The 27,953-nt window shown below is 39.4% G+C and overlaps 1 protein-coding gene across 1 annotated transcript; it reads left to right on the top strand.

Annotated features, from left to right (window-relative positions):
* Positions 1-20: 20 nt before the first annotated feature.
* CA12 (carbonic anhydrase XII) lies at positions 21-25,250 on the top strand. The gene is made up of 10 exons (XM_009330055.1): positions 21-111; positions 3,259-3,279; positions 9,883-10,062; positions 13,144-13,286; positions 14,188-14,283; positions 15,984-16,047; positions 16,509-16,666; positions 17,735-17,861; positions 24,069-24,153; positions 25,169-25,250. The coding sequence occupies exons 1-10, from the start codon at positions 21-23 to the stop codon at positions 25,248-25,250; spliced, it is 1,047 nt and encodes a 348-aa protein (XP_009328330.1).
* Positions 25,251-27,953: the final 2,703 nt, after the last annotated feature.

Genomic DNA, 27,953 nt, shown 5'->3' with positions numbered 1-27,953 from the left:
ATTTTCAGTCTTTCCTTGAGATGTCAGCCAAGAGCTTCAGTATAGCCACAGTCGCTACTGTGCTTATTTTCTTCCTAAAGATACAATTCTCAATGCAAGCGCCGTTGAATGGTAAAGTCTTTCAGCTTTCTATTTTATTGTCACTTGTAACTTAGGGCAGCTAATGTATGCAGAAAACTGGCATCTTTTAATTATTACTATTTCAATAGCATGCTCAAAGTTGTATATTGTTGCAGTCTGCAGTTGTTTGGAGTTAGTATCCTTATTTCAATTCCTCAGAACAGGTTTTCTGATATATACAGGAAAAATATTTGTCCTCTGATTTAGTTTGCGTTACAGACTTCTTGCATGCTCAGTATACCTTGCTTTGTGATATTTTTGTTTCTCATAGAATGAAGCAGAGACTGACCCTTCTCAGAGTTAGTGGAAGCATCACACCTTTCCCTCTGCCCTGTTTATTTTTAAACCAGAGGAAAAGAATGCAATCCCTGTGAAGTGCCCCATATACTACACCTCATTCTCTTACATTTAAACAGGACCAGCTTCAGGAGGCCAGCACTCCTCACTCTCTTTTTAGGAGTTAATGTTCATGTATTCAAGCTGATTCTAATCAATTTTCATCCATTCAAGCTAATTATAATCCACCTAGTGTGATTATAGGATATGAGGGAGAATCATTGTACAGGGTTGTATGAGAAGACTTACTCAGCACGTATATTCATGGGACGAAAATGCTGAAGGCTCAAGCATAATCCAGAGCAGTCAGCTTCATACAGAGCTCTGCCAAGACAAGCATTTTACTGGGTTTTTCGCATGAGCTACATAAGGGGTGGAATTCAAACTTTTAAGGTCACCTTCTTATTTCAGGCATATATCCTCTGAAAAATGGCTATATTCTCTAGCAGAATCTCCCACCTGAAGGGCAGAGGTTCCTAGAGCTTGGTGCTTTCCAGAATAACAGAATAAAGCTTGCTGCTTTCCAGGTGCTTTCTCTGACAACACAGAAGGCTTGGAAGTGAAAGGACGTGTTGAAAAGATGTGTCTTACGATACGTCCGGAAGGGAATGCTGGAGAATTCCTACCTTAGACACCCAGTACCAAGAAATGGCAAGAGCTACAGCATCTGCCTGTCTCTGACATCTTCCCAAGTCAGAAACACAACTAATGTAGATTATCACAACTAAAACCATTCCCACTTTCCCAGCTCCCATGTGACATTAGAAACTTATTCATTCCCTGGATATTGATCAGTGAAACACAGATACACTGGCTCTAGGAACCTCCTCTGCCATGCATGGGCATGTAACTGTGTTACTCATCAGCACTCACCCCCACGTGAACAAAGAGGCAGGAGAGTGCTCCCAGGTACGGAGCTGTTGATAATTCTCTTCCAGATGTGAATCAGACACTCTGTTGACTCTCCTCCAATTTTGGGAAACTGTGTGACAGTCTGCCTCATCCTCGTTTCATTATCAAGCAGAGTAAGGGTAATAGCAACCTTGCTCACAGTCTGAGGATGGCAGCAAATCACTTTTGCAGCTCTACCTGTTCATTCAGACAACATCAAGAAGATTCTGCCATCTGGTCATCTATTTATCTCCTGATCTAAGTTAGATGAAATAAGCATTAAATGTGCCTCAGCCCTACCTACACTAGTTGCTATTACTATGCTCATCAGTACAGTCATAATGGTAGTGAATTGCAGATCATCAAAATGCTCACAGGCTAAGGAAATTTTCACTTGGCAAAAGACTTAAAGCTTTCATTTATTTTTGTTTCAATTGGCATAAACTCCCAAAATATTGAAAATCTTTGAATTTGACTCTTTTAAGGTTGTTCTAGATTATAAAAATCATATTTTTGACACTTTGTACACATTTTAATGGGTAGTAAGAGCATGAGCAGAGAGTAGCTATTGTAGTTAAGTCAATATTTCTTCAAACCCTGCTCAGATAAGGACGTGGTGATTTCTAAAACCTGTTGACAGTCAGTTGCTATCTTCATGCAAATTTTACCTACAGAACATGCTGACCAGAGGACACAAGCACCCCCAAAAAAACTCAGTAAGAGATAATCCCCCGCAGAGAGAAGGGGAGAGGAGAATGAGGTTTCTCATCTTGAAATCTGAGACAGTGCATGAATTCTTCCACACAAGGAACCTGGGGACTTCAGCCAGGATGATTACACAGACCTCGTTTTGAAAATTCCAGTGTAAAAGAACAAGGCACGCTGGTCCTAACGAACTGGAAGCAGAGAGCTTAGTGTTCCCAGCACATATCAATGCAAAAGAGCCAAGTGCAGCTGTTTTGCACAACCCTACAAATTAATCCCAAATATTTCACGACATTCTTTGGAGAAGAGCTGTATCTGTGACCATACTTCAGAGTACAAGAAATGCAGCCAAGAACCATGTACTGAGCAGACATATGTATGTAAGGATAAATATTTGCCTGCATGCATGCACGCACACACAGGCACACTGAGTGTTTGCAAAACTCATAATTCAGGACTGTTTTCTAAGCAGAAATAAAATTAAATTTGTGGAGAGCAAAGATCTGCATTAGCCCGATAAACGAAACTGTTCAGGTCTGTCAGGACAAGCAGCTATAATTACACAGCAAGCTGAATGACTGTAAGTAGGCTTCAGAACAACAACAAAAAAAAAATTAAAAAGAGCATTTAATAAGTCAAGACATTTCCAAAGACATGCAGAGACACTGTCCCAAGTTCAGTTCCTTAAGCAATGGATGAATATTGATCATTTTAACACTCACTCAACTCCCCAGGATTCTCTGAGTTATGGTTTCGTGTATCACGCTCCTTTTTTTCAAAGTCCATCTATTCCTATCTGTTTCAGCTGGCAAATCCCAGGGCCGCTGTACAGAAATGACTGTCCGTCATATTTCAGTGTAGCAACTGGCAATCCACTGATGTTTTTCAAACTCCTCAACTAGGCGTGAGGGCGTTCATTATAGCTACACCCCATTTATATTCCTTAGTTTCCTAACCAGAAAAAAATCAGGGATGTACCTACATACAGAGTCTGTGGCTATTCCACAAAAAAAAAAAAAAAAAGACTGACAAAAGCTTCGCTCCAGGATTTAAGTGATCACAAGAAAGTCAAGCCCTATGGGCAGGATCACAGGGAGATAAAAATATTGCAAAACTCAGTACATGGGTTTAAGTGGTAATTTGTTTCTTTACAGAGTAAGATCAACTTCAAATACTCACAGTAATATTTCCTTTGTCTTTAAACAGGGTCAAAATGGTCTTATATTGGTAAGTACTAACTAATTTGTACATACTAAGTTGTGGTTTTGTTTTGTATTTTAAGGACAACATGCCAAATGTATTCTGGTGAGAACCTCCTGGGTTCACTATCTTTACCCAGATTTGGATCTGGACAATTGTCTTCAAATCTGTTACTCATCCATCAGGTTTCGTATCTGGGTGATTGAGTGTCAGTTATTGGGTTCTAAATTGCCTTGCAGAATGACAGGAACTTCAGCAGACTAAGATTGGCCCTACAACTGCAGAGGTTCCCCAAAGCCCTCTGTTTCCCCACCAGTCACAGACCAGCAGCACATTTCAGTCTAGTTCTGCAAAGAGTGTACCTCTCCCTACCCACATGGGTCTTCATTTTTAAGTAGAGTCAGAGTTCAGTAAGTTACCTGTATCATGTTACTGGAGACTCAGCTCCCTGAAAATCCCAGCACTGACAAGGTAGAATAAATCATATTCAGGAAAGCAGTGTTATTTTTTTACACTAGTCCTTTAAGTCAGCTACTAACCCAGAAGCATCTGATGGCTGCTCAGGAAGAAGAATTATCTAGAGATTTTTTTTTAATTGATCAAATCCTCTGCCAGTTATTTCCTCATTCAGAGTAGTGTTTTATATGCCACATGCCCACAGAGAAGTAGGCAGTACTGAGAATCTCAGCAAAAAATGCTTGTTCTTAAGCCTTTGGTGCTGCTCCAAGACAACACAAAGAACCTCTGAGATTGAACTTGCTGCTAATAACCACTCCCTTTGGCTGTGCTCCAGTTTACCTGACTCGCTTCACACAAGCGAAAGGAAAAGCGGTCAGCTGCATCTCTATAGGTATTAATCTAATTGCCAGTATGCATACATATATTTCACATTCTCATTAGGGAAAAAAAGCTTGACACAGTTAAGAGTAACAAACGCCTGGGTTTTCCACCTTGACAGCAGCCATCAGAGGAACCTAACCCTGCTGGGTAATAAGAAAAGCAAGACTTCTTTTACTACTGTCAAAGTAGAAGTTTTGTCCTCCTTCCCAGGGCAGTGCTTGTTTAAATGTTACTTCTCCCTTTCTGGGACTTTGCGTGGTTATTTCAGAGTATGTTATTCTCAGTGCCCAGCTTCATCAATTCCTGTTAAGCGCTTCCATACTGCAGTCTGATTTCTAACATGTACTGGAGGATAGAGGGAAGGTTCACAAAACAGATTCTTATCTTTTTCCTTCAACTACTGATTTTCAAATATATCTAGAAAAACATAAAAGCAACTTCAAAAAATTAAAGTAGCAACTGAACTTGTACAGCATAGTTCTTTTCATACACCTGGAAAAAAGCAGAGGTAGAATATTGGTCTGCACAGAGAAAAACAGCGATTAGAGAGACTGCAGTCAGCCAGAAAAGAGCCTCTCCATACTCTCCTACCGATCCTGGTTCCTTACGGCAGCCTACACCTTCCACCATTTACCTTTATCCCTGCAACACTTTGCGATGCCTCCCAATAAAATAAGTCAACAGGAAGGGTAAGGAAGTCAAGCCATTATAATCACAGTGCAGACTGATGTCAAGATGAGGGTCAAGGTACAAGATTAAGGGTGGAGGAGAAATCCAGGTGCTGAACATCAATGAGAGTTCTATTTGTTCGTACAACAGTATGTAAAACTGAATGTTGATATAGCACTAGCAGCTCAGGGCATGGTGGCAAAGCAAGACGACACTGCATGTGATCTGGCCTTATCTTTTCAAAGCAAGCTTTCCAAAGAAATGAGCATTTGGCTTTGCTATAATGAAAACTACTGCATTAGATTCCACAAATACAAAGGCTAAACCTCTCCTCTATTTGCCTATTCCTTAGCCAAACCGCAGCAATGCTATTTGTTCTTCTTGATTTCACTACTCCTGTATATAGCCCAAGAAAAAGTGCCTGGAAGAAACAGCACAGGCCAGTGAGCTGGGGCATGAGTCCTCAGTCCCCTCTGACACAGGCTTGCTTTGTGTCCTCTGATGGGCTGCTTCACCTTCTGTAAAAAGGACAAAGTAGATCAAGTGTATCACGAGAAAAGTGTTTTCAGTTAAAGAACTAAAAGAATTGTTCTGATGCCCCATAGCTCAGGACGGCACATGCATGCAGCTTTTGGCAATGTTGCTCTGTGGCTGGAAGATGCAGGCCTGAAGTCCTTTGCTCCAGAAAAGAATTGGTAAAATTGGAGAGCTGGCCTTCAATTCTTTAGATTGTGGCTTTCTGCTTCTGTAATGTGAAAGGGCTGGAATGAAAGCAAAGAACCAGAATCACTCCTTGAGTGGACAAACAGCTACAATGGAGAAAACTAGTTTTACAGCCAAGTTTAAAGGAATAGTGCCAATGGAATTATTAATGTGCTTTAGCATGTGAGGAGACAACTTCATGCTACAACACAGACACAAGAACTGTTGTTAACAGACATCAGGCTAATTGAACTTGCAAACTCTTTAGTTTTACTGTTGCCAAACACTCCAATTCAGTGAGGTGATGAGAACCTGTGACCCCACTTCCACTTAGGAAATGCCAGCTTTAGTGAACACACTAGAACATGCCCAAAATTTCTCATACAGCACTCGAATGGAGTGGCAGGGACAGCTACAGCCCCTGGCTATGCCTGTATCTCACAAGCTTCCATCTGGGCACATATGTGGAAGATATACACATATTGGATATGTGTACCCAGCACAGCTCTGCCTGTGCTCTGAGCGAAATGGAAACCATGCGGTCATGTTACTGTGTCAGGGAGCCTGGACTCTCAGCCTTCACTACTAACTCAGCCCTGGGCTAACGGCAGCTATACGGCTTCCAGCTGGCTGAAAACAGGGCAGAGTGCTCTGCCTGGCTGCAGAAATACTACAGACATTCCCTGTGTTACTGACCCAATGCATTTTACTACACTAGTTTACTTCACATCAAGAGGACTTGGATACCCCTTGAGAAGCTCGAGCAACATGAATATGAACTGGTCATCAGAGCAAAAGTCTGTTGGTAACACTGGTGTCTCATAGGCCTGTTTTCTTCTTTTTTTAAGTCAGCCAATGTACACATCCCGGGAGCAGACACCACTTGTTGTTCCTAAAGGAACATCTGTCCTGCATCACCCAGCAGAGCTAGGGCTGCGGGGCTGGCTGAAGGCTTAGGCATGGAAAATTAAAAGCTGTCAAAGGAGATGATACAATATGCAGCCATGGTGCTGAGGGTATTTTGCTCAGCTCACTGTGCAGCTGGGCAGCAAGACTATCCAAAGAATTATTACTACTTTATTTACAGACATCTTTTATAAAATAGCCATGAGGGCACAGCCAGGCTCAGGGTTATTTACAACACGGAAGGGGAACATGGTCCTGGAAACTCATGTAAAAGAAGGCAGCCCACAAGCTGGATTTGAGCAACCTGAGTTTGCACTCCCTACAGCAGGGAGTGTTCGTGGCTGCATTGGGAGCGGTAGCAGGAGGGGTCCTACTTCCACCCATACCAACAGCTTCATACCTTAATTTGCTCACTCCAACAGCTGAATAGTACTGTTGGGTGGGTAGGACAGGCCCATGGCACAATTATTGCTCTGCTGACACAGTCCTGACAGGATTCTCATAGCAGCAAAAATCATCTGAGATGCCTGGGTCTTTCCCTTTGTCACAAATGTTGTCACAAAAGGAGGAAATTAACTACTAAGATATTTTTGCAGTACTTCTAACGTTAATACCTTTTGGGACTTGTAGTACAGGCCAATCTTAATACATCCACATGCTATTCTTTATTCAGTAGTGATCAGACAGAGCCTTTGTAAACACAATGTGATTTCTACTGAATTTATCTGAATGTGCTGGCACAGAAAAAGGAAAATCTGGTTCACAATCATTCATTTTCAACAGAGCTAGCTGAGAAATGCCTTCCAGCTGTGTGGTTTATCTACCATGGAAATCTCAATTTCACATATGCAAACCCAAGCTGCAGTGAACTCAGCTCTTTGAGACAGGAGTTTTGAGGCACTGAAATTAGGAAGACTGCGTGGCAGAATTTCGAGAAAAAATGGGTTTGTACCAAAAAAGGTTTTTTGTTTGGTTTCGCTGTTTTTTTTTTAATTGAGCAGGAGTGAAAAACAAGCAAAAACTGCTGTAGCCTTAGAGGCCTGTGAGTGGAGTTGCAGATTTATGTCAAGGAAAGGATAACTGCTAGTAAAGATCAAGGTACATGAAGACTGCGATAACTACAGCATTTTATAGAAAAGACAGAAGTTTCCCTTCTGAACTGCTGATGTTGGTGTGGAAGTTCCCATACTCTGTTGCCAACTCTTAAGGGCATTCAGTTCATCCAAACACAGTACTGAAAAAGTGAGTGGTACTTCATGACATGGTTTCCACTGGCTGGGACTAGACTTCTATTTTATGCATCAGTTAAAAATTACCTATTTAATTATCAAGTCTCCAAACCTATGATATGTAATATAGTAAAGTCTTCTTGCAAACTCACTATCTTATCAGTGCACAGAAATTCCAAACCTTTTAAAATTACTTAAGTCTTTTTACAATAAAGGCTTCTCACCAATTTTTCTGACACTGCTGTAGTCTTAGCTCCCTGGAAAGTGTTAAATTTCAGCATCACTGTCTTGCACATCAAGTTTCAACCTCAAGAAACTATCATTTCCTGGTATATCCTGATATATATTTTCCTGGGAAATATTCTTGAGTATGTATATCCCATAGTATGGAATTTATGCTCTTCTGGATGGATCTGTTATTTGCCAAAAAATATGCAGAGGATAGTATACAGTCTTCTATAATGTCAGCATAACATTTATTAGCTTTTAAAAAGAATTTCAATAACTTTAAGATAGTACCATGAAGATCTAAGAGGAGAGAAATTAATGTGATTGGCACCGAACTGGAGTCAAAGATGTAAGTTACAGCAACATCAAGGCCTATTTATACTGAAAAGCACTGATTGAGTCTGAGTATCCACACTGCAAACAATGTCATGTGCTAACCTATGTCTTGAATAATCTTGAAGAGTAAGTCTGTCTTTGAGCACCCGAATTGAACTTGCCAATTCTGTCACATGCACTGTATTTGTCAGATTCACCTCCACTATCCATATTCTTGGAAACTGTCTTTCACATAAAAAATTGAGCCTCTAATAATATTCTCCTGACTGTTAATTTTGCTTCAGAAAGGATCTGAACTTGCTTTGCCACTGATGACCTGATCTAACATTAGATTCTGGCATTCACGATTCATGGAAGATGTTAACATACTGGAGAGACTTCAAAGAAGCCACAAGGAGTATCATAGGTTTGGAAAAGAAGCCTTCTAACCAAAGACTCAAGGAACTCAATCTGTTTTGTTTAAGAGAAGTGAGAAACTATATCCTCTATGTTATAAGTACTTCAATGAGGAACAAAAGTATGCTAACAGGAGGCTCTTCCATTTCTAAGCAAAGGATTAAAAGCAATCACTATCTAAACAAAGTCAAAGCTAGACAAATTCACAGTGAAAAGCAAGCTATCAAGAAGAGTAATTTTCCATTGGGCAATAATGAAGTATCTTTTACCTGCAATGCTTAAAGGAAGAGTAGATGTTTTTTCCCTTCTGAAAGATAGGGCCTCATTGAAGTAGAAATTAATCCAGGGAGGTCCAATGGCCTGTTATACAGATCAGGCTGGGTGATCCCAAAAGACCTTCCTGCCTTAGAAAGAATCACGATGAATCTTTAGAGTCAAGGAGAAACACAAGTTGCAAGTACCTCTTTTGGTATTTAAATCCAAATGGTCTCAGCTTACAGCTTGCGAACAGCTGCTAGCTATTAATGTGTAGTTAAATCAAAGGCACAATTAAAAATCTCTTGATATTATCTATTCTTTGTAGATCCTACCTAGGGCAAAAGACTGTGATGAAGAAAAGTTTCACCAGAGTTTGAGCAAGTTATTGCAGGTCAAATTATCATAACACCTTCCATTTTTGCAAGTTAGCTTTTCACTGTGAGTTATGCAATATTGCTAGATAGAGCCAGACAGTTTGTACGATAAGGAAAAGTTTGTAAGGGTCTGGCTTTCTGTGTACTGAAAAGTATGGAAACTTTCCTCTGCCAACATGAAGTCACTTCTTTCAGTAATTCTCTACAGCAATGGCCATAGCTGCGTTACTGTGCATATGCCTATTACTTCCATAGGGAAAAGTAACTCATGTCAGTCAATAATACAAATACTGTCACAGATCCAAACTCTACTTGTCACGCTTGTGGGCTCTGAAGAGAGACAATACCATCACGAGAGGGTCAGAGGCACTATGGCTGGCTGTGGTGCTGCTGCCTGCAGGCCTAACCTGATGAGCTACCAGGCCTGGAGTTCCCCAGGGGTGTAACATCAACAGCAGTTGAGATTGTAAAAAAATCGAGGGGCGGTAAAGTGTCTCTATATGAGATTTTTGTTGGCATTTGGCCCTTTTCTATCTAATGGCACACTGGAAAGATGAAATTAAGTAAAAAAGTCTTAAAAATTCAGGAAAGGCTCCTTTTCCAAAATTTGGGTGAAGGCTGAAACAGGGGAGTTTCTATATTAATTGCATAGTTAAGGCTTGACAAATATGTCTCTTTGTTAATTTACACAGGTCCTGATGGAGAGAAGGCCTGGCCAAAGAAATACCCATTTTGTGGAGGAGTTTTCCAATCGCCAATAGATTTCCACAAAGATATTCTCCAGTATGATTCTAATCTCTTGCCTTTAGAATTCATAGGCTATAATGTTCCCTCCACTGACCAGTTTACATTGACCAATAATGGTCATTCAGGTAAGGGAGCTCAATGACAGCAAGGGATTGTGAAGGAAAGAGTTGCTGGAGCTCATGATCTTTTATTTCATGGGTGAACTACTTTTGATTAACAGATGAAATTAAGCTGTGATGATGAAGCCTTCACATCAGCATACCTACATCTAGAGAACAGGCTAGGGAAACTTGGGAATGTACTAAGAACAAATGGATTCACAGAAAGCCGAACTCACTGTGGTTTTTAAATAAACTCTAGGCATGTCAGAATTAATTCCTGAGCTTTTCTTATTACTTTGGTTGGAGTGCTCCGAAACAGAAACAGATTTTGTGATTCTGTTGAAAAGAGATAAACTGATAAAATATGGGTGCAATGGGTCTCTGTCATTTCAGTCTAATCAAAGCAGCTCAGCTGAATTATGTGAGGGAAGGGGGGAAGAAAAAAAAAAAGCTAGGAGCACCATTCTGTTCCTTTGACTTGAGATAGAAACCTCTTTAGTGTAAGATAAGACAGATGGATAAAAAGACAGAAAAATAGTTAGAAATAGTGTACAAACATGCCCTCCACTGTAGTACTAAATCAAAGTGTCAGTACAGTAGGTAAAAGCAGAGAAGATGCAGTCTCATAAAGGTCTACTATATTGACACAATATACAATACCAGTAAGCTAGTCCCACCATTTTTTGTTCCTTCCTGAAACATTTGAAGACATAGAAATATGAACAGTAATAAGGCCCTCCTTCTTTGTATCCTCCTCTATTGCATAAGCACCAAAAGAACCTGTGTTATAAAATGGCCTCTGCTCTTCTCTGGCATGCTTGGTTAAAAGATGCCCAACATGCAAACATCTCTTTTTTTCTCACTCTTTCAGTGGGGTAAACCTGCTCTGTAGAACATCATATGCCCATTCTTCAGTAAGGGCCAACCTCTTAGGGCACGGTTCCTGGTTTTCCTCTTATTCAATTTCTCCATCAAAACCAGGTTGCTTTAGACTAAGAATGGTTGGAACACCCTTTCCTTGTGAACCTTCTTTTCCTAAGAGTCTTTCTTGGTCCTGAGTGAAAGATTGTACTGTCACAGTTGAATGTATTAGGCTGATGTAAGTGACAGGCAATAGGCAGAGAAGGAGACATGGTCATTGTGGACTTTAACAGTGCCACAGAGAAAGTGGAGATAAAAGAACAACACTGAGAGCCTGTCCCTCACCTAATAATCATACAGGTAAAAGCAAATTCCTCGTAGAGCCTACATCACTAACATTGTCAGATCTTGCCCCTAAAACAAGAAGTTCAACTACTTCCTAATGAAAGCCAAGACAAAAACATATCCCCCCTCAGTAAAAATGGGAATTCACTTCTCAGGTCAGTGTCCTCCTACAAAGCAGGGGACATGTGACCCACTCCAGAAACCTCACTCAGATACAAACCTTAATTGCTCTGAATAATGAAAAATTAGCCTCTCTTAGAGTGATCATTACACCATCTGCTGCCATCTTCTCATGGCTAGAGAGGAAATCAGTAGGATGCTTAGTATTGTGGTATCAGTCATTCTTACGTATAATTAATGTGCTTCACTGGCCAGCTAATCCAGATACAATTACCTACTTCAGCTAGACTAGGGAAGTGATCGTGCCCCTGTACTCGGCACTGGTGAGGCCGCACCTCGAATACTGTGTTCAGTTTTGGGCCCCTCACTACAAGAAGGACAGTGAGGTGCTGGAGCGTGTCCAGAGAAGGTCAACAAGGCTGGTGAAGGGTCTGGAGAACAAGTCTGATGAGGAGCGGCTGAGGGAACTGGGACTGTTTAGCCTGGAGGAAAGGAGGCTCAGGGGAGACCTTATCGTGCTCTACAACTCCCTGACAGGAGGTTGTAGCGAGGTGGGTGTCGGTCTCTTCTCCCAAGTAACAAGCGATAGGATGAGAGGAAACGGCCTCAAGTTGCACCAGGGGAGGTTTAGATTGGATATTTGGAAAAATTTCTTTACTGAAAGAGTGGTTAAACATTGGAACAGGCTGCCCAGGGAAGTGGTTGAGTCACTATCCCTGGAAGTATTTAAAAGATGTGTAGATGAGGCACTTAGGGACATGGTTTAGTGGGTATGGTGGTGTTGGGTTGACGGTTGGACTCAATCTTAGAGGTCTCTTCCAACCTTAATGAAAACAGTTGAGCTCAAAAAAAGCTTCTAAGCACTAGCATAAAAATACAACGGTTTGCAGCTGTTTCTTCGTTAAGGTTTTGAGTCTTGTTTCCCCTGCAAAACACATCTGGGACACTCCAGAAACAAATTGTATTCACACTGGAAAATAATAAAGATAAATTGCAAAGAAATAGATCTGTTCTTTACATAAACCATTGCTTTATGAAGTACCAAACTTCTCAAGTGAACAACTCAGGTTCTGCTGAGTTGAGAACTACTACTGTAATTTCTACACAAAAAAAGTAACCTAGCCTGTCTTCCACGCTGGAGAGCATTAGCGAGCAGAAGGGAGGGTAATGCATACAAAGGGCTCCCTCCAGCATGTCAAGAGAGGAAATGCTAGCTCTTAAGGCCCGTGATTATCTTGCTGCTTGATATCAATGCTCTGGGTTTCGGCGGGAGTGGGGAGAGAGGAAGTTTATTTGGTTTTGCCATATGCTCCTAAAAGAAGATTAAGAGGCAGAGGAGTCCAATATAACAAGAGTTTAAAAATACCATGAGAAATATTAATTTATTAATCCATTTTCAACCATTATAAGGGGTTTGAAAGAAGGCACATGAGCCTAAGTTTTGCTTCGACATGTCAATAACTGTCTCTTCAATAAGACTGAGATAACTTTGCATTCTTCAGGGAGAAGAAAGATATTCATTAGCAACAATTCTCACATTCAGTTCCTTTAGTTTAAGAAAATAGGAAAAGGGTGTATTCTAAATTCTCCTGAATTGCCTAGAAAGGGTTAAAGACAGCTAAAGTGTTAATCTCTTGCCACAGACTGAGATGGATTTGAGTTAAGAATCTGCTTTGTTCATGCTCCATACATAATATACTTAGACACAGTATTTTTATTTGCCCTGTGCTTGAAAGCTGTAGTATCATTTGCTCCAATCTGGTTTTCGTCTGCTTACAGTGAAAATGTATCTGTCGCCTACTATGTACATCAGAAACCTCCCATTTGAATACACTGCATCTCAACTTCACCTACACTGGGGAAACAGAAACAAGTCAGAAGGCTCAGAGCACACAGTCAGTGGGAAGCATTTTGCAGCAGAGGTAAGACAAGCTCAGATCAGGGAAAGAAACAAAGAAGGTTGGGCAAGTCCCATTGTTTCAAAGTGGGATCTTTATCTTGGGTATACGACTGTAAAAGGCTGCAAGGTTCTAATCCAAGTATTTATGATCTGGGTAGATAATAAAAAAATGCATTGTGCACTGCAAAATATGGACTCTGATGTACTTTCATGAATATGCCACAAGTCAGGGAGTTAGAATTTAGGTTCTAAACTCAGGGCTGGCACTCAGTCACTTGAGTAATTTCAAGCAAATTGCTAGATATTTGACACCTTGGTTCTTTTCTGTAAGCCAGGTATATCTTTTAGCTGCATGACATTGCTTCTCTGTCTACCTTTACTCACCTTCTATCCAGCAAAGAAGGTGTTATCTTTTCTAATCCTAAATTAGGGATTGGGGATTCCCAAAATCTATTTGGGAATGGATTTTGAAAAGCAGTACCAATCGGATATTTACCCCAAAATGCTTAAAAGATAAATCAGTCAGAATAATTTGCTTGCATAACAGCACTTTAGGAATCTGTTTCTTCTCTAGTTACATTTAACACCGGGTTTTGCATTCTAAACATCAGAGAGCCCCAAGAGTGCTAAGGTGTTGCTTTTACTAGCACTACAGTCAAGATGCCTCGAAGCTGAAGTGATTGATCCTCTTTCCCCACCATTATGTAGCGGGGGGGTAACTCAGCTACAGCGGGGCTGGGAGCAGGAGTTCCAGGACCTTTTGCTTTTCTCTAAAAAGATCTTACCATCACACCCTGAAATCACTGAAGGATCCCATTGTATTGTCTTAGCCTGAGGTGGCTGCACTCGTCCTTTTTAGTTGTGAAACAGAAATTTGAGCATGCCTCAGACGTTACCATAACATAGTATCTCCTTATTTGTAGCTGCATATTGTACATTATAACTCTGAGAAATATCCAGATATAACAGCAGCAATGGACAAAGCGGATGGACTGGCAGTTTTGGCTATTCTTCTTGAGGTAGGATGCAGGACCTTTTTTTTTTGTTGTTTAGAATATGCTTTCAATCATTAAGTCATCAAAGACCTTTAATGTACAAAATTACCTAGATTATTTAACGATGCTGTGGCTGAATAAAGGTTCTTCCTTTTCCCTTTCACAAAGAAGGGCCAGATTCCAGAAGCACATCATAAACAGGAACAAATTTTAAGAGAAGAAGAATTCTGAATATTTCCTCATGTTTTTCAGTAAATTAACTTCAGCTGTGTTAAATCCATTTTTGCATTCACTTACAAACTAAGGATTGGTAGAGTTTATCAAACAACAGACAACAGTGAATTTCAAGCTCGCTTACTAAAAACTGCCTTTTGTAGCATGAAGCAGTTTTAACACAGCTGAGAGGCACAGGCAGACACAACCCTGGCTTTGGCTACTATATGTAATTAGGATTTGACCACAGTCTTCAGATTGCAAACTTCCCAGATTCTTTGAATTACAGGTTACAGTAAACAAGGAAATTCAGTGTCCTTTTTAAGATGACAGAAGGACAGCTTTCCAATTTTCCCTTCTAAAGTCCCACATACAAGCAATTAAAGATAATGATCTGAAAGAAAAATTTTTAGATGTTTGTACATATATAATTCTCCTTTTTCTTGAGATTAAAATCCTCAATAAGATAACTATAAAGATGATTTTCTGCAGCATACAAAAACCTGAAAAAAAAACAGGTTTTCACATTTCCATCAAAAAAGTGAAAATGTTCTAGTTAGCAGACAAAGCTCTAATTCTCATTAATATTATCCAAGCTCACTTCCTAGCAGCTCTAAGACTTTGACAATAATTTTGTGTGAAATTTCACTTCATTTGGAAGTTGCAGCTGTGAAAAGTGTCAGAATATTGTATATTATGCTAGGGAATAATACTGGGATTCTGGTTATTTCTAAGCAATGGTGTTTAAAAATCAAATAGGGAAACAATGGAGATTAGGTCTTTGAAAAACTTTCAGACAGATGGTGGCTATTACAGTTGATCTAAGGACACCAGTTTACTATGTCTGGTTGTCAGAGGAATTGCTAAGCACCAACTCTAAAGAATTCATAAAAAAGGCATTGATTATTAGACTGAAAAGCTGCTGGTAGCAGTTGAAAAACATGGTCTTGCCAAGAGTGCTAAGGTGTTGCTTTGCCAGGTAGTTGAGTTATAGCCCTTGCCAGCGGCCCTGCGGTACCCAGTAATGTAATTCTTTATCTTCCTGGACTGTGAGGAGCAGCAGACTAAAAAATGTCTGTGGGTGGGAAAATGTGGCTTTGACTAGAAACCAGTAGATGATCTGAGAAGCCTGTCAGTTGAGAACTTATGCCTGCAATGTTCTCAGAGGAAATGGTTTCTCTTCATTTGCACAGCATGCTGAGCAGTCAAGAGCAATAGGGTCTTTCAAGCGCACACAAGAGGTCTACACTGCAGTTGTTAAGATAGCATTATGACAACGCAGCTCTAATAGCTCTGGAGCGAGTAAGAGCATTACTGGGGTTCTGAGAACAGTGTTAATGTTTCAAGTAAAAAGGGTACTTAAGCCATTCTAGTATATGAATATCTGGACAGTGAAGACACTTGCCTTATGACAGAGGCCATCAAATACTGCTGTCTGCTGTGTGCAGAAGCAAAGACTCATACTCAGACTGTGGAGATTTGCACAGCTGTTAACAGTCTGCTCATTACAGATTGGACCCTTCAACCCATCCTATGAAAAGATCTTCAGGCACTTCCAGAATGTGAAATACAAGGGTGAGTGGCTATAAGCCTGCACTGGATTGAGAATGGCTAAGAGTATCAGATGTCACCCTGAGAGCGATTGAACCGGCTGAAGAAACAGTCCAGAAATCCCAGGCAAACCTGTCACAAACTGTGAAAGACTTACAAATGCAGTGCATTTCTTTGAAGATTGTATGGCTAGCATTCACCACGTGTTTCTGACTGGGCCTTATTTCTTGCCCATGGTGTTTTTTGGTTAATATGGCCACAGTTTATCTTACAAAATTCTGATTTGGTATCTAAGACAAGATTTGTACACAGGAAACCTAAAAAGCTGTATTCCTTATTAAACTGGGATCATCTCTGTTAAAATGTATTTTTCTTTTCCTAGTAATATGGCTGAAAGCATCCTACTTACTGAAAGCAAATTCACTTCACTGGTACACTACCTGTGTAGTAATGACGCAGCATTTAACATGAATATCCTATTTTAGATCAGATGGTCCAAGTACCTGGTTTCAATATTCAAGAACTGCTTCCTGACAGACTGGATGAGTATTATCGCTATGAAGGATCCCTGACAACTCCTCCTTGCTACCCTAGTGTTCTCTGGACAGTTTTCCGCCACCCCGTTAAAATTTCACAAGAGCAGGCAAGTTTAAATACAGCATGTGTTTTCCTGATTGGTGTCTGCTAAAGAACAGTAAACGCATATTCTCATTTCCTGGATTTCTCTTATGTTCCTGTAAAACTGAAAGATGACCATTGCTAAAATCCTTTAAGTGGGAAAAACAGCACAGAACTGACATAAATCAATATCCTATTCTGTTTGTAGTTAGCACATTTTCAGTTCACCAAAATAAATAAAGGACAGACAACTGCATAGCAATTGGTATAGTATCAGCTTGAAAAATCACAGTCAAGTTAGATTAATTTCTGTTTTCACTATGTACTTACTCCCTGCTTTGAGTCTTCCCATGAGTCACTTCCAGATCATTTTTGTTCAGGCTTCATGTCTGAACCCTATTCACTAAGTATTTTAGTGGTGCTTTGATCATGACTTAGTTAGGTATGATAGGTTGGGTAGATGTTAACTTTCTAAAAAGCATGTGATGTGTTATTTGTCAATCTTGAATCCCCTGGCTTTTCTCCAACTTATGTTTTTTGTGCTCACCTAATTAACTTCTTTTGTTCTTAGGTGTCCACTTACATAGACTATAAACTCCCAGTCACTATCTTCTGATTCACCTAATTATAAACACAGGGGAAAAGTGTTATCGCCAAAATCTCTGATCAAATTACTGCATGCTCCTTGTTATGAAAGTCCATTCTTCACTTTGTCCATTCTGCCAGATCACGTCTTTAACGAAGTAGAGAGTTCTTCCATAAAGTAGCTTTTAGTACTGCTTAGGAGTTAGACTGTGCTAGGGAGAACATGCTGCAAAGGGCCACCATGTTTCCTCTCATCCAGCTTTCCTGGTGGATAATTACCAAGCAGGATTAACTTTATCAGGATGTAAACAAAATACAGGTGTGGGTTTGGAGATGTCACACTGTTTACACATTATTCTGTATTTGGGCTCACAGGCCACGCAAGACTTAGGTATTACTTAACGTATCCTCTTCCCTCTGACTACCCCTTTGATTTCCTCTCAGTGATCATACACTGGCATAGCTTTTGCTGTATTCTGGGAGCTGAACAGGGTGCTTCCCTTTATAGTTACTGGCACTGGAAACAGCCATGTACTGCACAGAGAGTGATGACCCAGAACCCCTGGAAATGGTCGATAACTTCCGAAACGTTCAGGAGTTTCACGAAAGACTGGTTTTTATCTCCTTCCGTGAAGGTAAGCTGTATGAATGCTTCTATGCAAAGAGACAGTGCACAGTGATTTGTGTAAACTTGAAATACTGAACTGGCAGTCCTGTTGCACTGTACCACTACAAAAATATAGCAATCTCATTTTCCCACAGTTCACTTTGTTCCCTTTCCTTCTCTTACTACATTGTTGCATGGGCAACTGTACAAGAATAAGGTATTCAGAGAGTATATAAGGCAGGTTTCTTTCCACAATAGGTAACAGGCAAGCCCTGCAACCCTTCTGATCAAAGGCAAGGAGATAAAAGAAGGAAGATATGTTTGGCCTTGTAATGCTTAGCAGAAATATTTGCTGTCACTCCAAACTCTAAACAGTTCTCTACAGCTGAGCTGTTTCAGTCAGCCTAAGTCCTTTAGCTGGCTGTGTCTCACCAGTGACACTTGCTGGTTCTCAGGAGTATCAGGATTGTTTTTATGCAGACCACACATTTAAAGGGAATCACAACTTTGCCTTTCAGGGAGACTCTTTTGGGATATTACATAGAATCAGAAGAGGTCCTTGAGGAATTCAAACTTGACATATAAAAATAATTCATAACACTGGATTGTACGATCCAGTGTTACAAATGAAAAAAATTTGCCATCTTATGAGGAAGAACTGATTGAAAAGCTTAATTATGCAGTGTTACACAATGACAATACGTAGGTTTGGGAGGGGGGGTGTCACAAAAACTTGCATCTGTGATGAAAAGCTTAGCTGTGCCTCACAGTAAGGCATTTGAGTATATTGTTTGTGCCAAATGTATTGTTCCAATTTCTGTGTTGTCTTGCAAACAAATACTCTTAAGCAGTGGTGAAGCTGGCATATACACTGAAGGCAGATGAATCTAGGCAAGCCACTATACAATTTGAAATTGAGAGTAAAAGATTTTTAAAAGAAAAAGCAGACTTCACAAAAAAGATTGGCCAAGCAGTAAACTTTCAAATAAATAAAACATGTTAGCATATCATTTCAACTTTGCCTGCTAGTTTCTTCACGGTTTAGATGAAAGAACAGGTAACACAGGAGTTGTCTATATGGGGAAATTTCACATGACAGCCGCTGCAGGGAACAGTTCTCCCTGCAGGCATACTGCGGTAGCTGTTCTTGCCTTTCCCCTCTGCAGACAGCCCCTTTCATAATACATCTTTTCTAATATAAAGCTATAAAGGAGAAAAGTGAAAATTAGAGATCAGCCATAACAAATCGCAGACAAAACATTGCTCTGAAATCAGAGATTATTTAGATTTGTTACCAAAAGTTGGCTGGTCTCTTTGTCAGATTAGCTGCATCAAAACTCCCAACCAGAGCAGTGTGGAGCATCAGCAGCATTTGGCCCTTATTTGAAGCAAATCTCCATCTTTGAGATAAAACCCAGAGACAATTTCAGAAGTCATCCTGTGGCTGGGGACCATTTCAGTTCTCATGGAAACATTTTAAAATCTTTCTAAAGCTTCCCATAAGAGGAACATAATTCTACCACTAAGTTTCCTTTGAGTGCCTTTTCTGGAATTATTGCACATAACTTAGTAATTATTTAAATAAGTATGTTGATGCTACTGTCCTTGCTACTTAAGCAAATTTCTCTCATTGAGTTCTAATGATTTAGATCTTCATTTCTCTGTATTTTTACTGGAGTAAGAAATATTTAACAGTTCTGAACTGACTGACAGTATGGCTTTAACCACAAGCCATGACTGCCCATTCTCCAGCTCTGCATTAAATCTCTACATTTTATAATCTCCAGAGCTCCAGCGACAAAAGCTACATCTCCTTAACTGCTGTGTCTCCTGACTTTTATTTTATTAACCATTCTATCTGCAGTTAACATAGTGGATCCTCAGGAGAAGCCTTACGGACCAGGTATATAAAGAAGGGCAGGCTACAGTGCTAAAGGCAATACAGAGTTTTCAGTGCAGTTCAGGGATCCAAACTACCTCAGGTTCTCATTTCTGTACACTCAGCAGAAAGCTACTGACTAGAAAAACAACTATTTTAACTTGCAGCACAGAAGCAGGGGCAGTGATTTAAGAAGAGATGGGATACTTCCCAATTTTGAGGTGCAGAGAAACAGCATAACATATCCTTTTGTTTAACGTATGATTAAAGAGCTGAAGATGTTACACCCAATCAGTAAAGTCATCACTATATGACTTTGTACTTTTTACTGAGCCTTGAAAGGTGCTCAGGTTCTCAAGGACCCTCCTGTCTCTACACAGCTTCCAGTTTGTAAATAAAGGCCTAGAAAAGTGACTTTCCCCAAAAATAGCTGAGTAGTTTTCATCTACCCATCCTCATTCTGGAAGCTAGGAATGCATTCATTCCAGATACCTCAAAAAAAGGTTCCCAAGCCTGTTGAGACTTTTCCCATTACTAGCAGCAGATAGCTAAATATTTAAGTCTAAACTACTTCAGTTTAGTTATATCTTTCTTCTATTTAAAGCTACCATTTCTGCTCTTGAATTACTGCTGAGAGAAGTTACTCTGATCAATCATCTCTTTTCTCATTTTAATTTGTTTATGGTTTGGAGCCCAGTTTCAAGGTCTGACTAAAACAAAATACTGAGTACAGTTGGCTACCAAAATTTTGCATCAGTCTGCATCAGCTCACGTGTGTTAACAAAAAATAAGATTTTTCCCTTTCTGAAAGATCACAAATACCTTTCTGCTATGTATGATGAAGAGTCTCTGCAATCTCCGCTCACGTGTAGTTCTCTGCAGTAAGCAATAACCTTAATCTTACTGCCTCAGAGTCAAAAATAAGTAACAGAACAACCTCCTTATCAATTTATCAGCTAAGAAAACTGATCTGTTTGTATTATGTTGGTAACAAGTGGAAACCTTGTTTCTTGACTGTAATATGACTCTGCATTAGACAAAAGTTATTTCTGTGACTATATACAACTCACATACAGGGCATACGCAAGTCATGCTTGGGATTTTGCTGGTTCTGTTCCTTAATTTCTCGTTATATGCTATATAAAGCCATAATATTGTATTCTATCTTCATGCCTCTTATGAAGTCCCTATACCACAACTTGCAGAGTATAATGGTTATAGAACAATGTCTCAATTTAATCTCATTTTAAAATGAGAATTACACTAGTAGTTCTCTTGTTGCTAGATTCTAACCAAAATATACAAGAAAATTACAAGTTTATCAAATTATCAACAATCCTTAATAGCCCTATAATTAATATACAAACTGGTATTAGTTGCACAAACAGTATTTTGAGTAAACTAAAAGATGGCTAAATAGTGAAAAAAGAAAAGAACTAGAGTATGTCAGTCCTTTTTCTGCTTTTGTGGATTGGCCAACTAGAAACATCCCTCTCTCCCATGGCCTCCTTATATTACCAGGAAGAGGGTTAAAACTTTCTTCCCAATCCTCCAATCTCAAACAGTGGCTGTCAACTAGAGAACTAGTTGGGTCCACAATGGCTATTTTAGTAATCCCCTTCAAATCTCTGCTCAAGTCAGATTATGTACAATGATTTTAAACAGCAGAATCAGGATTTGCAATACAGGTGCCAAGTTTCTGAGACTATAAGGCTTCCTCTGCAGGGTCTTTCTTCAATCCATGCACAAACAATCTACTATAGCAATGCCACTGGAGAAACACTTCCTGAAGTAGCAGAAGTTCTGGAGTGAGCAGCTACCTTATGTTTAAGACCGGTTCACCATGGAATCCTAGAGATCCAACTTTTACTTTTTCTACCCTCTCAATTCATCAAGATTCAATACCTGGTGGACTTGGCAAGGGTATGTTGCTGATTGCTAACTGCATCTATGAGCCAGTGATTTTCTGAGTCAGACTGTCAGTCAGAAATGAGAAATGCAGTTTTCCGTCTGTTTCTTAAGCTGACCTTCCAGCACCTGACTACCTTCTCTCTGTAAATCACACTCAATACTTAAAAGTAAAAGCTAGAGAGTTACAATCCATGATCCCAGTAACAGAAAATCAGAGACTATGCTTTTCATCCAGGAATCTCTAAACACTTCACAGAAATAGTGTAAGCATTATCTCCATCTGTGGCGGAAAATTTGACCCAGATGTGACTTTCCCAAAATTGTTGCTGTGAACCAATGCCAAAGCCAAAAATAACATTTGGCTCTCCCTCTGCTAAGCCACATTATTTGGCTCCCATGAAGAGGTGACACCAGCTATAAAAGCATTTTCAATGTATCTTCAAAGTTGGCATGACTTGCCAGAGTTGAACTGTATGGGTTATTGCCCATCCTGCTGTTCTCACCCAAGAACTGGTCTCTATGGCTACGAAAGGCATTGCTCAGTGCTACTTTAATAGAAACCCCATTCAGTCTAAGTACATTTAATTACAAAAGCTCATTGACTCTATCAGTGAACCATAGAAAAATGTTCTACCCATTTCAAAAAAGGTATTCATCACCCCTGTAATCTCACATTCCACCTACTACGGTCACAAAGGCTCCCTCACAGGTGCAGCCCCTCACCTCAAGGGAAAAAAAAAAAAAAAGAATTAAAAAAAAAAAGGTTCCTGTCAAGGCAAAATTAAAGTGCACCTCGTTGCTGGACGTAAATGCCCAGCCTGAGGCAGCCAGCTGTACCACAGGTAGGAACAGAGCGCACTTATTAAGAAGGGAAAAAGAGGCTATACACAGAGTCATGGCTTAGGCCAGGCAACCACAGAAATTTGTGAAAGAAATCCCGTTGTGCACACCCTAGACCCCTACTAAAGCAGATTTTCAGAGCAACTTTTCTGCCTTTTCAGTGTCAAGACTGAGGGCTGCCATCTTCACCTGAGCACAGACGCCACAAGATGGGGCCATTGAGCTGTGTTTTGTATCCAAAATGCAAATGACTGAAGTGTTTGGTCATCCACGTTTTGAAGCCAATAATTAAAATCTAAATTCATGCTCACTATTAACAAGTACTACATTTCAAAATGTCTCTAATCTTAAAGGATTATTCAGCAAAACTCAAACATGTTTATAATGTATTTTGCCTGTCAGCAATCTATTCCAATAAAATCAGCTTCACGTACAGGCAGCTGAAATTTATTATGATGTTCAAACCTTCCACTGCCCACAAGTTAAATGGGAACTAGTGTCTAGTTTTGATTACAGCACCATGCTGAAATACTATCTAACTAAATTTTGCAAGAAGGTCTTCTCATCAGACAGAAATGCCCCCTACCCTTCCTCTTCAAACTACAAGCTCTTTTTCTACAATTATCTATTTGGTGTTATATTTTGTTGTCCATTTGACACACCTTTACTGTAACAAAACTCCCCTTTTTTAAAATACAGTTTTTCTTCAACTCCATGGATTGCAAGCATCTTCTATTCAGCTGGACTTAAAATTAATAAAGCACCTAAGGGGTTCAATGGGATAAGGTTAAACTCCAGGTTTTACATTTCTGTTTCCTCAACAGCTGATTTAGTAAGACAAAATATTTAGATGGAATACATGAAACCTGTCAGCTTCACTCTGAAAGGGTTCTGATGTTGCTTAGAGAGAAACAGTCATTTGATAAAATATAGAAAACAATGTGTAAATGAATTATGAAAATGCAGTTAAGAAAAGAGTGCTCACCTTCAGGATCTTTGGGATGGCCAAAATAAATAAAAATACTTTCATTGCCAAAAATATATTTGAAGGTCATTATCAAAGACGGCATTATGATAATGCTTAAGATCTCAATGCGAAAAAGATCACTCAGTTCTTCGTGCTAATATCCTGAATTCATTCTTCTCTTCTTAGATGTCTTTAAGCAATGTTCTCAACAGCAAAGCATATCACTCTTCAGCTGTCCACATTGTGGTGTTCTTCAGCCTTGAAAAAACAAAAAGCATCAAATTTAACAACCTTAGCTGCCTGCGTTTAGTACTTCACTTTTGCTTATGCTTTCGTATACATTACAGCATTGAAATCCAAGAGTTTCTGATCTGCTATGCCTGTGCCTGCATGTTGGCTTTGTGACTTCAGCAGGTGTCTAAATTCAAAGCACTGTGAACTGTGGATCCAGTTGTGGGATTAGGACCATCCAGTATACATCTATGCAAAGTTATCCATTCCATAATTGCAAAGTGGTATGAGCAGGCTGTAGGAAAGTTGCAGATGCAGAATGCAGATGTTATGACAGATTAGAGACTAACCTTCCCCTCTCAAGTAAATGAAATTAACTGTTTTGTATGCTTTCCCTCTTTTCCTAGGTTTTGTTGTTTCTGTTGTGATAGCCTGCATTCTGGGAGTTCTCATCATTCTTGCGGTAGCCTTCTGGCTACTGAAGAGGAAAAGGTAAGATGTCCGGCTGTCACATCACAGGAAAAGAAGTCAAACCAAATTTTTCTTCTGACACAAAGAAGTGCTTGTGTGTCCAAAACCTTGCACATTTTTTATAGTGGTAGTGTTTGATCTTTTATAACATACGATCTCTTCCTACAAGCTTTGATTTGTTTTTATCACTGTAGACGTTATCTCTCCTGTATTATATACTCCGAAGTAATTCTATTTTATTGCCAGCAAAGTATGTTTACACAGCTAAAAGGTCTCCACTTGCTGTGACCTTTGTGCCACAGTGGCTACCATTCTGCCATTGTAGGAATGGTTGTTTTTTTGTGAAAAGCAACCATATAAAGTTGTTTTTCCACAACATAATAATTACTGGAACAGCGCTCATGTAAACCCTTAAAAGATACAAGGACAGGAAATAGAGAATTGTATGTGACTACAGGGGAGAATACAAAACCACCTTCCACTCTAGGTACTGACTGCTCCCACAAGCAGTTAGGAAATGAGACTCGCTTTCCAGACTAAGCGGGACAAGCAGGCTGGGTCAATAACAGACTTACCCGGTCTTTCTGTTTCTCAGTTGCCATTTGTTCTTTTTCTTGTTCTTTTTGCTAGCATTGCTGCTCCTAATTGCGTTTTGAATCCTTTCATTTTTTCCTAGAATAGTAAGTGAAATAAGAGGGGAATGGAGTTTTAGAAAAAACCTCTCCCAAAGGTCACATCATTCAAGGGGAAGAAGTCTGTGCTGACGAGAGATCATTTAGCCAGACTGCTTGCCACCAAAGCCAAATTCTGGAAAAAGACTAAGATTACAAACTTTCCTACAGCCTGATCCCTTTGCGATCAGCATTGACTGCCACGCAGAATGCATTCTCCTGAAATATTTGTAACAATAAGCTACTGTGACATTTGCACTGGTACAGAGAAAAATAATCTCATGCATGCATAATGGACCACTTTAAGTAACCAATGGTGCTTTTCCTTCATTGGAATTACAATTAATACATTTGTTTTACTTTAGCTGCAAAAAGGGAGGTGAAGACAACAGAGGAGTCATCTACAAACCAGGCACATACAAGGAGGAAGACATCTCCAAACTTTGATGCCCTGCTCTGTTACAAAAGCCCTTTTTCATTCATAGCACTGATTTATTTTGCTTTGGTGGAACACGTCTCTTGTTCTTGGCTAATGATAAGCCTCAAGAGTGTTCTAAAAATGTACCAGCCAAAAGTTTTCTGTAGCCCTTGTTCTCCTGTTTTCAGTGAATACTCCTGAGCTAAATTCCTCACCACATTCTTTTCATATTTGCTGCTTACTGAGTCTGGGTCTTTTAATCGATTTTACAGTTAATCCTAAACTCCAATTTTATGGTTTGTTTAGCACAGATTTTCCCACAGGTATTCAAATCTGAAGACACTCATCAAGCTACAAGCACTCTTCCCTGCTAAATCAAAGTATTGGTTTTAGCATCATGAATATAAACAAGATAAAGGGCAATGTGTATTTGAGATCAGAATTTGAACTAGGTTGTTCAGTGGATACAGTTTTTAAAATCACAGCAAATGATGCTAGTACATTCACCAGTGGCTTTGTAACAGAAATATTAGAGGAAAAGACAAGTGTAATGCAATAAGAGCCACATGGATGGGGTGGTTCAAACCCTGGAACTCAGTGCTGAAAAAACACTACTGCTACAGGACGAGCTCACTTTCCAGTTATTACACAGCCTCACAAATAGAATCATAGAATCATAGAATCATTAAGGTTGGAAGAGACCTCCAAGATCATCGAGTCCAACCGTCAACCCAACACCACCATGCCCACTAAACCACGTCCCTAAGCGCCTCATCTACACGTCTTTTAAATACCCCCAGGGATGGTGACTCAACCACTTCCCTGGGCAGCCTGTTCAAATGTTTAACTACTCTTTCAGTAAAGAAATTTTTTTTTTTTTTTTTTTAAATCTGTTACGGAGGTCAGCCTCTGTCTGTCACTGGAACTAGAGAAGCATCTTGTCTTATTATCCTGCTCTTATTTATAGTGTGTCTATGAATGATGTCGAGAACACAGCTGCTGCTGCTTTTAAGAATTGCCATTTAATCGTGAAATCTTGATTGATTTTACAGTATATATTACAACTGCAATTATACAGTAGACGGTTTCGCTGATTTAGTTCTCTGAATTTAGTGATTTAATTATTAGAAAGTAATCAAAATTATCTTTTCAAATCTCATAAGCTAGATACTCTTGAGTCTCATTATGCATTTTTTAAAGTGAAAAGCATAAACCTAACTCTGTTTCCACTGAAGACAATGTGAAATTCCATTGACTTCAGGAAGAATAGGGTTTAGCCAGCCTACCCTGAGATGTATACAGAATTCCTCTTGAATTTGACATCTAAAGTGAGGGTCTGAAATGCCTGTACTTCAGTATACAGGCAGAAAGTGAGTGAGCACAGGCTTATACCTAAAATAACTTCAGGTTTGAATGTGGCTAAACACTACTGGGGAAATTCCAATCTGAACTTTACACTTAGATCCATTTTACATTCAGTAGCACCATCACCACATTTGTGATTTTAAATAAATAAATTGTTATTGTATGTGTTTTCTCCTTTAAAGATGGCAGATGCATACTTATGTTTTAGATTCTTCCTCTTCCAACCCCAAGAAAATTGTTTAATGTCAAAAGCAAGCTTTTGAGTGAAAGGAAAAATAACTTATTAATACTTACTGTACATGAAATTTAGGAGTATAATCTTACAACTAAGTACATTGCATTTGCCAGCATTTTTATCTCACATAAACAAGCACATAAAGATCATCTTGTTGAAATGTTTGAAATTACTTGAAAAGCAGCATTTGTGTGCTATGGGGAACATTACTTACTCTTTGAGTACAGGTGTTTGAAGATGAGAATAGACAATAAATTTTTACAATGTTTCTTCGGTTTCTCTTATTTCTTCTAGAAGAGTAACATTTTAATTAGCATTTTAATCTTCAGCTCAGCTGATTAGAGACATCGATCACTCACTCTCTTTGGCATGCAACATCCTTGGTATCTGTAAAAAGAAGCATGAAAACCTCAGCCAAGTACTATATGCTTACTGTGAGGAGAAGTCTCACATTACCAGCAAAGAAAACGTATTACACATTAGGCAAAAAATGTCTCCTTCCGAACTATATCTTAAGCAAAAGAACAAACTGAAGAGGGATTCACACAAATCATATTCCTGCTACTCCCACTTGTAACACTAATTGCATGGAGTCCTCCTATGAAATCCATGCTGCCTCTGAAAACACAAGCACATGGGAATTTTTGTTTTTCCTTAATACTGTATTACCAGTTTGCACTGCCAGTGTTCCCTGAGCTGAAAGAATCTAAACCCACATGTTTTCTGGGCTCTTTAGCCACTGTCATTTAATAAACCTGTTGAAGTATCACACTTTTTAATACTTTCCAGGACATTTCTTTTGTCATTTTTACCTGCACAACATTTCAGATGTCCAGAAAAATCAAGCATGATCAGAAAGACAGATGTAGTTAACATGCTACCATAACAAATTAAATCAAGCTACAAAACCCACAATTCACCCCTTTTTAAATGGAATGACCAATTTTTGAGGCTCCAATAGCAGAAATGAAGCCTAAATAACTTAAGCCAGAAAAGAAGTTAAAGCGTTAGATGCCACAAGGGATGTAGAGCTCTCCTTCCATTTCCTTGTGATATAAGGAAACCCATTCCTTTGTGTTACAATGCACCTGTAGCGTGACTATATAATCTCAAGTCCAAACGCAAGAGTATT

This window comes from Pygoscelis adeliae, unplaced genomic scaffold, assembly GCF_000699105.1.
Source record: "Pygoscelis adeliae isolate BGI_AS28 unplaced genomic scaffold, ASM69910v1 Scaffold298, whole genome shotgun sequence".
Classification (NCBI taxonomy): domain Eukaryota; kingdom Metazoa; phylum Chordata; class Aves; order Sphenisciformes; family Spheniscidae; genus Pygoscelis; species Pygoscelis adeliae.
The sequence above is the reverse complement of the archived record's forward strand: the minus strand, read 5'-3'. Positions and strand labels throughout refer to the sequence as shown.